This window comes from Pygoscelis adeliae, unplaced genomic scaffold (genome assembly GCF_000699105.1).
Source record: "Pygoscelis adeliae isolate BGI_AS28 unplaced genomic scaffold, ASM69910v1 Scaffold22, whole genome shotgun sequence".
Classification (NCBI taxonomy): Eukaryota; Metazoa; Chordata; class Aves; order Sphenisciformes; family Spheniscidae; genus Pygoscelis; species Pygoscelis adeliae.
In genome coordinates, this window is record NW_008824350.1 from 3,797,616 (window position 1) to 3,808,720 (window position 11,105).

The window sequence follows — 11,105 nt, forward strand, 5'->3', positions numbered from 1 at the left end:
TCCTGCTTGCCTAGGCTTTGGGAAGAGTTCTCTGGCTATTTTCCTGTTTGATTTTTGTGCGTGTTTTGTTTTAAGCAGGACAGAGTGCATGTGTGTATGTAATCCATGTGCTCAATTAAGAGAGGCATCTGTTGGGTTTGTTTCACATTGCCGAGGAAGGACTGCAAGCAGGGAGCATCTGCTCGGCTTTTTGTCAATGGCTTGTTTTTCATAATTTGCTCTACGGGGTGAACGTTTGGGGAGGGGGAGGTGGCTTTTTATTTCTGAGTTTCATCTTAAATTTATTTTTATGGTAGCCAGGGAAATTGGCTGGGATTTGAAAGCTAATTTCGCTCAGAAAAGAACTGAAGAGGGAGAAACAAAACCATCCAAAGTAAATAGTATTTATGTAACCTTAATAATACACTAAGAAGGACCCTTATAAACCGTTATTTGCAGTATTTTAATGACAAAGTAAAAATAATTTGTTATGGTGCTTTTTCAACACCAGTGGGGATTTTTGCTTTCTGTTTTTTTAAAAACTAGCAAATTTTGGTTGGATTTTATTTTGGGGAAAGAAAGGAAAGGCATCCAACACTAAGATGCTTTTTTGGCGTTTTGTCAACAACAACAACAAAAAAAGTCTGGTTTTAAAATAGAGTAGCAGTGGTTTCCTGTTCTTACAGTTTTTGCTTTTGTGCATTCAGAGGTTGGCTCTATTGCACCGAGCTGACCTAGTGAGAGATTTAATTGTCTGTAACGTATGTGCTTCAAAGGCTACTAAACCTGCTGGGAGCGTTCTATACACGTGCGCTTTTTACACTTTTTTTGTGGAAACGTCCTCCAAAAGGGCTGTGGAGGATAACGACTTTGTGATGCCCTGGGAGGACACGGCTGCTGGTGTAGCGTGCGGAACTCGGGAGGAGAAAGCCCGAAACTCCCCCTGATCCCACAAGTGAAAGACAAATCTCACCCATCGCAATCAAGCAAACAAGGATACAATCTTGCAGGTGTAGATGTAGACCCTGCGCAAGAGTAACCTGAGTAGGGCAAGATTTGGGTCTTACTGAAAGTATTTAAAGAAATGGGATTAAAAAAATAGTAATCATATCTTGCTCTGCAAGTGAACCCCAAGCCAGCACATTTATTAAGCCACAAGCCGCCCTGAAATGGTATTAGATCTGTATCTTCCATGCCACAAGTTGTCATGGAAGAGGAAGAGTGAAGCGGTAACAAAAATAACTTTCCTGACAGTTCAGTCCCACTCCATTGCAAGAGAATTATATATATATATATATATATATATAATATATCATTATATATAAATATGTAATTTAAATATTATATAAAATATCACAATATAAATATGTGTAACTTTTCTGTCAGATGAATGCCACGCAGCTGAACAACTTTGTTGACATCAGTTAACGGTTATAAAAGCAGACGACAGCAGTCGGCGTGAAAAAACCTAAGTGTAGGGCTGACTGCAGGGAGCAGGCAGACAAGCTTACTTCTGGGGCTCCAGGTAACCTTGGCTGTCACAGAATCATGGAACCTGAAGTGTAAAAGGACAAACCACAGTAAACTCTGTAGTAGCAGGAAAGTATTTTCATTGCTTGAAAAAAAAAATAAAATTCAAACTTTGTCATCACATTAAAAACATTACATGAGAAGTAATAAACATATTTACACTTCTGTTTTGATTATAAATATACATTATATACAAAATAATGTTATAAAACGTAGAAAGTTCAGTGCTTCTGATTTTTTTTAAATTACTGAAGTACTAGTCTTCAAAATAAACTACAAACAGACAAACTAAACCCCATATTATTGATTTCTGAAGGTCATCTTCAAAATGGTCCTATGTGGTCAGAGCAGAAGGTCAGTAGTGGACATTATGAAGGGGTCTTGTCTGCACAGTTCAAGGCAGTAGATGGGCTAGTCCAACAACAGGATTTACAAGGGCAGGAATATCGCTGTCCGAGAGAGAGCACAGTCCAGGTTTCTTCGAAGAGGTCTTGTTTCCTCCCTCCTCGTTCTGCCCCGCCCCACGGTCTCATCTCATTAGCGGCACAGCACTTTCCACTGGGGCGTCCAGTATTGTTGCTGTAAATACGTATCTAAGAAAAGAGTTTCTGCACGCCTCTGCTTTCCCGAGGCAGGCTTCCCCTTTTCCCTGTAGAGGTGGGAGGGCATGAAAGAAACAGGACGAGCCTAGAACCTTCTCACTCTCATCTCCACCTGTCTTGGCAGAGGGCATCTCAGTGGGTGCTTCGCTATTGGGCATTTGGAACCGGGATGAAGGACAGGAGTTGGAGTTTTACAACCAGATGGAGAAATGGGCGGGGTCACACTGCTTCTTCTCCTTCAGAAAGTAACAGCTGCAATTTTGAGACTATTTGCAGTAGAAGGTGGCACCTAATTCAGAAACATGACATAAACCCCCAAATTTGTGTCAAAATAAGGCAGGGGGGAGAGAATGAGGAAGGAGAAGAAAAAAGTAATGTCTATTCACAATCACTGGTAGTGCAAAGGGCATGAAAACAGCTGAGACGGCTCAGCACATAAAGGTTCTAGGAGCTGATTGATTTTAAACGCATTTGTAAGGCTTTAAATAGAGCTGGGATCACGCCTCCTCCTTATCAATGGGGAAGAGGGAGCACACATTCCTTATCACAACTTTTCCTTCTCCAATGTTTAAATCCACAAAAATCCTGTCCCATATTGTGGCTTGGGTCAATCAGTTCTCCAAAGCATCACCATATGAGATGACATGCAAATTCGACATTCCTCTTCCCTTCCTCGTCTCGCCCCTTACGCAGTCCCCAGTACATGCAGCAGGAGAGAGGAGACGCACGTAGATGTGTAGCAGGAAGTATCAACCACCCCTGCCCAATACTGTTCAGGTAACTGCGAAAAGAGCAGTCGAGTCTCTGTTTGGGCTTGTTAGATTCTCTTGACACATTTTAGGCACTTTGAAACCCAGAAAAAAATGGAGACCTCGTTTATACTGTATCCATTCTCTGCATAGCAATGTGTCTTTCTTCACACCTTCCGCGGCAACATCTGTGATAGTTAAGTGCCTCCTCATCTACCGGCACCTCCCATAACCAGAGTTCTGGAAAGCCAGGGGTCTGTCCATGAGGAACTGGCCTCAGTATCTTTTAAAAACAAATTGAAACAACATTTTTAACGCCTCTCTCTTCCTTCTGCCTCCCCTCTTCTATAGCCAATGAGATTCTGGTATCAAACTTCAAACAAGGGCAGTAAGAACAAAAAGGTGTATTGCATCTTTCAGTAAATTCACAGTCTGTCCAGTTCACCCAGTTCCATCCTCCGCCTGAGAGCAGCAAGTTGCATGTAATTAAAAACAGTCCAATCCAGTTCTGAATTGTAAACAATGCAGCAGGAACGTCCATCTACTGGCATTACCAAATCTGAGGTGCAAATGGGCTGATCTTCAGTCTTATACCTGTCAGGATATAAAATAATACCAGGAATGAGAAGGAAGCACAGCACACAGAGCACTGCAGAACTAACGAATTGTAATTCAAGTATGTGAAACCAAAGCAATTTAAGCCAGACATGACTGCAGTTTAACTATCAGCGTTCAATGTTTTTGGCTGTGTCCAGGGACAAAGAATCACCAGCAAAAAAAGTCGTCTGTATGATGAGCAGCCTCTCTACCTGGACTGAGGGGAAGAATGCTTACAAATCTGGGTGCTCAACGTTAGGTCTCTGTAAAAAGCATATGGTGTAGTTAAATAGCTTGTGTTCAGAAGCATTAAGCCTGTATGATGTGGAGAGAGGCTTCAGGGGCTGTCATTCTGAAAATAAAAACGCTTCGGAGATGCCTGATGTAAATCTGGGAGCCTAGCTTTGCTCAGCAAGATCTTCAAAGGAAGATACGGTATTTAGGTCAGTTAATGGGAATGAAGCGTCTAGCTGTCATTTGTATCTTTGAAAATCCTTTCACTTAGTCTTAAACTTTTAATATTGTTGGTTGACTTGTGTTCCGGCTTGCCTTCAGGAGGAAATCTGATATCCACCCTGGCAAGGGAGACAGAATCCTGCAGATCTGACTTCACAGATCACTGCTATATGGCACAGCAAGCTTCTCTTTCCTGGAGTCTGAAACTAGTCCTGAAGATGGCTACAGTGAAGAAGGCAGGTATTGGTTAATGTCAAATTGCCTTTAACTTCCATTGAGCCTTTTTCCAAAGGGTCAGTAATTCTTCAAAAAATGGTTGGTTCCTCAATAGCTGCTTTTTAAAGTCTTTAAAGTTCAATGTTAGGCTCTTCCTTTTTCGTGTATCTGTCCTCTGACTTTTCAATATAACATCAAAATCTAGATGTGTTTATCAATGACAGCGTTAACTTCTGTTAGAGAATATATAGCTGGAGCTTGAACGCCAAGAGGTTGAAACTACCTTATTACAGACTTTCCTAAATGGCTGTTATGCCTATCCACTAACACATGCAGCTACCTTCCATTTTCTGCTGGAAATCTATAGCTTTGCCTGTTTCCACAGAACACAGATTATCCATTGTAGTCATGAGAAAAAAACGTGGCTTTACATCAACGGGTCTACGAACGATTACTATTTCCATTTTTGCTGACTACCTATTTAAGAGGAAATAATCCTACAGTGTGCTGAATTTTTATGGGCTGATGTTCCGTGCTTTCATCTCCCGCTGACTTATCTAAGCTCAAAATCTCTGGTTTAATAAAATCAGAGCTGCTAATTTCTTTATTTTCCCCACTGTATGTTCTGTGTGGGCCACAGAAGAGGAGAGGGGAATGCTGGGAAGCATTAGGATCCCTGGAAAGAGAGTAACCTTCTCAGATGCAATTCTAAAGGATAATTTACGCCTTTACTTTGTGAATTTATGCCTGTACACGTGTGTACTTACTTACCTCTGTGGCTATGATGCACTCATTCCTTTCTTCTGTTATCACAAAGACGGACTGGTACATCGAATCCCTCGGAGAGCATATCGCTGATATCCTACATTCCGGCTTTTCACTAAGGCAGGGCAGAGAGAAAAGAACGTTAGTTGACTGCTGACAAGCCTGACTCTCAAAATCTACCATGACTATGGAGGGGTGGAATGAGATAGCCGTGAAGGTGTGGGAGGGAAGTGCAGAGGATGAAGTTTCACATGTTCTGTATGATGGCAGGACATTATGCTAGAAAAGTGGATGTCTTCCTATGCTTCTGCCATGTCCAGCCTAACAGTGTGCTCCTCAGATCCCTCAGCGTAACAGCTGCAAGCAGATCCCAGACAAGACTTTCAGTACATGTATCAGAAGACTGATCAGCCAGTGAACATCTGCCCTTTTCTTTTTTTGAAAAAGAGTAGTTATTTTTACTCTATCGTTCTTCTCAGTAAGCAGATCATTTTGCCTTCTTAATAAGCAAAATACTTATTTTTAATCGCTATAGGCCTTAACTGTTCTTCCTCCAAGATCTACCGAGAAAGACACTTCTTACTTTCACCACTGACCTAGCCACTCCCCTTCCCCTTCACCGTACCCACACTAGCAGCACCCTGCACAAACACTCAATTTAATGGACTTAGCTACGGATGCCACTTGGCCATGACACACATACTCCAGTACGAAGATTCCTGGCTTTGCTCTGGTTTGTGTTGTATATTTTCTGCTCGAGGTTTCTTTTTTCCCCATATTTTCTCATCTGCTTCTAGACTGGTATGAAGATGAGGGGCCTTAAGAAAGACTAGAAGGAAGACTGTATTCTCACCTGTGTAGTCGGAGGGGAGACTTTTCTCCTAAACACTTTTCACTTTTGTAATATTTATCTTCCTGTGTCCCTCTACTCGTCAGGTCTTTTACCAGATTGTAGTCCAGTTTATGATTCTTGGGTTTGTAGTTTGATTTCTCCAGCCCGCAGTCCACTTCAAGGTCTTTATTTTTATTGGTGTTTTTGAGCTGGGAAGCTGGAATGAGATTGTCCTTCTGGAAGTCAGACAGGTTGTTCATTGTCTCCAAGTCCTGCTCTGGGTGCATCCTCATCTGCCTGATGACCATTGCTATCATGCAGAACAGTATGAGCAAAGCCACCAGCCCCACCCCCATGGATATAGCAATCCAGGGGACTGGTTTAGGAGGAAGTGTAACGGGCACTGAATAAACTGGCAATTCGCAACGGTTGCCCATGAAGCCAGAAGGACAGTAGCAGACAAAGTTGGCACTATAAAGTCCGCTGTAGCACGTGCCTCCATTCTCACATGGCCCAGAAGCACATTCATCTCTGGTTTTGATGTCACAGTTCCTGCCACTGTAGCCTGGCAAGCACGTGCAGGTGTAATCGTTGATCAGATCATGACAAGTTCCCCCATTGGAACATGGGTTTCTGGCACAATCGTTGATGTTTATCTCACATTTCTGACCAGAGAAACCAGCCCGACAACGACACACACGAATCTGACCAAGGTAAAAGCAATTACCATCTGAGGAAAAAAAAGTAAAATAAAAAAAATTAGTCTGCAATGCACTTGACTTGGAAACCTAAACCTAAACCTAAACCTAAACATGATAGCATTTTATACTATCTCAAGAAGAGGGAGGTTATTTTACAAAACAACCGCACATCTAAAAGTTCCTTCTAGTTTACCTAATTGTATCACCATGCCTTAAAAATATGCCCCTTCTAAGTATATAATAAAGTTAATTTAACTTACTTAATTCTGCCATCTTCCCCATCACATGCTAAACCTTGTGCATTGTTTTGTTGCACAGAAAATGCCAGTGAAAGCGCCCCCCCCAGCAAGAGACTAAAATTAGGGTAGATGTGAAACACAGTGGGGGAGAGGGACTAATGTATTAGAGGAAGAGTAGAGGTCAGATTGGATTTCTATCACTTCTGCACTGAAAAGCACAAACGAGTCAGAGACACGAGATTTTTTTGATAAAAAGACTCACCATTTGCACACGGGTTGCTTGTGCACCTGTCTACTTTTTTTTCACAGTTGGACCCTGTGAAGCCGAAAGGGCAAATGCAAGTGTAGCTGGCCCCTTGTTCTTTTTCCAAGCATGTGCCACCGTTAAAGCATGGAGAATCTACACAGGTCAAAGCGCTGTGCTCACAGTGAGTGCCATAGTAGCCAGGGGGGCACAGGCAGTGATAACCATTCTCCATGTCCTGCAAAACACAACATTAGGCCACTGTTATTTGATGACACCAAATGATAGCTGCTTGCATGCTTATTTTTGGTCGGCAGCAAGAGCTGTTCAGTCCCTTCTCGTCCACACTCTGATGTGGCAAAAGTGACATTTGGAGAGTAAATAACTGCAGGCTGGCCTGTGAGGGATAGAGCTGTGAATCAGCCGTACTTAGCGTTGTAGGAGTAATCATGCAGCTACACAAGCAGAGCAGATGCAGTTGCAGGGAGCCTACAGGCAGCTAGACAAAAACATTGCTAACACCACTACTGTCTAATGGGATCCCTGAGGTCCTCCCAGAGCAGAATGGCATGTGTCGACCTACACAGCTGTGATCAGGCCATTTATCCTCGGCATAAGAGCCCTTTTTTTCTTTACAAGGGCTTACGTTGCTTTGCCATGGATAAGTCCCACCACTTAGATCACGACAAAACTGTTTCTTCTTTCCAAGTACCCTCTCCAAGGCCTTGGGAGAAGGGAGCTGCGGTCTTGCACCATTAGCTTTAATCTAAACATGCATCAGATTACATTTGATATCTATAATCGATCAGTCTTTATCAACAGGTAGAATCAATCATTGACTGGGTCCGAAAACACACAGAAACACTAGACTGCAGGAAACTAAAAAGGCAGGACCCTGTTTCACAGAAAGTGTTTCAGCTGATTGCCCTCATATTGTCTGACACTACGCTCCCGTAACAGAAAGCGGAAGTTTTCTTTTATTTGCTATTAAAATGCAGACTTAGCGCATTTCTGTATGAACCTTGGTTTGAGAAGCTTTTTTTTTTTAAGACCTGCTCCCTCACCAACCTTGGATCTTGCCAAGCTCTCATAATGGCTGCCACAGAAACCTAAGGATCAGTTGACTAGTTCTAATCTAGATGATACATCTCCTCCTGTAACAGACTTCCTCCCCTGACACCTCTCGGGAAGGGTTCAGTATGATAGTTGTGAGCGTCGGTAATGAACCTGTGTACTATCGAATTCCCATTATGTTGTTACAGAACCATTTCTGAAAAGGTATACCAGGGCTTGCTTCACACAAAGACTTTGCATTTAAAATGCCCTTACCGTGCAACTACCGCCATTCCTACAGGGATTGCTGTCACACTCGCTGATCTCGTGTTCGCAGTCAACACCGGTAAAGCCAGGTTTGCAGGAACACGTATAGCTGCCCTGGCCAGTGTTCATGCAAGTTGCCCCGTTTTTGCATGGTCTGTGGTGAGTGCAGTAGTTCAGATCTGCAAAGATACCAGGAGTTAGAGAAAACGTCTTTGACAGCTGGGAAAGGACATTCATACAAAAACACTTTAGACAACAAAAAAGACAGAATTTTCAATGAAGTATTTCATTTTGCTATCCAAAGGAATATTGGAGATGATTATCCAGGCTATTATCAGTAATAATCAGATGTTTCAGATTATCATCAATTTTAGATATTTCTCTACGTCCATCACTGTAATACATGAGCTCTGAATTTTGAGAGACCTGGCAAAAATTTAACTTTCTTAGTGCTTTGGTACACTCTCCATTTTTTGTGTGCACCCATTAGCTGCAGTGGGATTTAAATGCCAAGTTGGAAAACTTACTTCCTAAGTGTGTGTTCTCTGAAAGACAGGCCACGGCACTATAGACACTTTGTGCACAACAGATCACATACTAAAACAGTGAGCCCCATCTTTAAAAGGTGTGCTCCGAGGCACATTCTGGGGAGGCAGGAAGGAAATAAAGATGTTTTGGCTTGGAGATTTAAACAAACACTAGAAATCTTTTACTGTTTATTTACCATGCTCTCTTGTTATGAATGTTAGTAGTTTAAACTGTCTAAATGCTCTGCCAAGCTTGACGGTCCTTTTTTTTTTTTCCTTTAAATTTGAGACAGAGGTTAAGCACACAAGTTCACAGGACACAAGTAGAAAATCTTTATTATCTCTATAAAAACCACAGAGTAATTGGAATACAACTGGTTAATAGATAACTACAAGCAGAAAAAGATCTGCAACTTTACTTTTCCAGCTTAATTCAGACTTTGCCATCTTAATCCTATAACTGTCTCGAAAACACTTAGCTTGCTTTGAGCACTTGATGATCTCAGTGCCAGCAGTGCATATATGGCCTTGAGGACATGACTGCTCAGCTGGCTACGGTTCAGTGATTCAATGGGTTGAATAGGTGGAAGTGGTCTGGTGTACCTTAAAATGGAACCTGTACTTTTCATTCTTGCTTACATGATTTTTCTCTCATGCTCCAGACTTATCACATGAGTTAACTTCCTTGTATGCAAAATAAGGAAGGCCCAAATGATGGTGTTTACTGCTGCTGGAAATTGTTTAGTAAATTGTTATAGATGTACAGGGAATAAGTTAAACTTGGCTTGAGCAGGCAGAAAACTTGCCTCTTCAACACTCATCCAGGTTGTTGGTTTTTTTTCCAAGAGAAAAACTTTTTTTGCAAGAGAAGAACTGCAGCTACCAAAAACGTTTGCTTGTTTTCAGACAAAATCATTAAAATACAAGAATTGGTATCTAAGACAGCGGTGGTGCAAACTGATGCAAGGTATGAACCTTGCAGAAATTTAATTCTAGATGGAATGGGTCAGATTTCTTGGTCCAGTACTGAGGAGTACCCAGCCTAGAGCCATAAGCACAACCTTCAGAACTAACCTTGATCACAGAAGAGGCCACCCCATCCTTCATCACATATGCACTGCCATTGTGTTTTACAAGTCCCGTGGCGGCAGCCTATATGGGGAATGCATTCATCACAGTAGCGGCCTTGCCAACCGGGACGACAGCTAAAAGAAAAGTCAAATTAAAACATTAATGACATGGAAAAGAGTTTAAGTTTCTATTACAAGGCGACATTTTAACTGAAGTTCAGGTTGCAACTGCCATCTACTCACATGCACTCTCCAGGCTTGTTGCAATATCCATTCTGTTCAGTACATCCAGACAGACAGATGGCTGTAAAGGGAACATAAAAAAGCAGAAATGTTTAGGTAAATACACATGGCACTATGGAATACACTCTTAAAAGGGTAAATGCCAGCTTTTAAAAGAATACTTTGAAAAACAGTTTTGCACTTTCACAGCTTTGTTTTAAAAATTCTCGGTACAGGGAGTTCTAGAGCAGGAGGAAATGAACAAGGAGAGCCAACATTTGACAAGCTGTCCTTTAGTTTTTCTGTTTATACAACAAACGTGAACTCTTGCAACTCTTGCTAGAAAAGGAGCAAGAGGAGGCAGCTTTGGCTTGTGCTAACGAAAGACTGAAAAAACCCAATGGGACCCTGAGCCCACAGCAAAGATTCCCACTACTACACCGCAACACCTGTCTCATCTCCTCTGGCAGCAGGAACGGTGGAAGCGTTTGTGTGGGCAAGCTGCTAGCACTTTAACTTGGAATAGATATCGCCGATTCAGGGATATCAGCCAAGATCCTGTCTCTGCTAGCTCTTTCTTTGCTGCTAACGCTCACGGAGGTGAAGCACAGCATTGGCAGTTGCAGCCAAAGGGGCCAAAATCCTCAGCGTGGAGCCTTCTCTCCCCAGGCAGGGAGCGGAAAGGTCAGCATGAAAACACGGCCCCAAGGGCCTACCGGGTAACCGTGCACAGCGCTTCGTTACCCTGCTGTCTCAGCCACCCTATTTTAAGGGCTGACCGCAAAGACGGCGACAACCAGGGTCAGGCCAGCTGGCGGAACCGGGCCAGGGGCCGGGCTTTTGGGTCCCCAGGCCCGGGATCAAGGACGCCCCCGTAAGCTCCCCGACGGCCGCGTTTTCTCGAAGGCCTCTTGCGCGCCACCCCTATCCCACGCGAACGCCCCGTTAGCGCAGACGAGGGCCTAGGGACGCCAGGGCGGGTGATGCTCCTCCAGTGCGCCGAGGCCCCCGCGAGCTTTACAGGCCGGCCCGAGGCCCGGGGAGGCCCCGGGGCGA

General features: G+C 43.1%; 1 protein-coding gene across 1 annotated transcript in view; it reads right to left on the reverse strand.

Annotated features, from left to right (window-relative positions):
* Positions 1 to 1,577: 1,577 nt before the first annotated feature.
* Positions 1,578 to 11,105, reverse strand: part of DLL4 (delta-like 4 (Drosophila)) — a 12,242-nt gene continuing 2,714 nt past the window's right edge. Inside the window, exons 2-8 of the mRNA XM_009319266.1 lie at positions 10,071 to 10,131; positions 9,832 to 9,962; positions 8,240 to 8,409; positions 6,929 to 7,148; positions 5,748 to 6,456; positions 4,901 to 5,009; positions 1,578 to 3,454 (exon numbers count right to left, since the gene is read on the reverse strand). Of these exons, the coding sequence (XP_009317541.1) occupies positions 3,449 to 3,454; positions 4,901 to 5,009; positions 5,748 to 6,456; positions 6,929 to 7,148; positions 8,240 to 8,409; positions 9,832 to 9,962; positions 10,071 to 10,131 (1,406 nt within the window). The 3' untranslated portion in view covers positions 1,578 to 3,448. The remainder of the gene's footprint in view (positions 3,455 to 4,900; positions 5,010 to 5,747; positions 6,457 to 6,928; positions 7,149 to 8,239; positions 8,410 to 9,831; positions 9,963 to 10,070; positions 10,132 to 11,105) is intronic.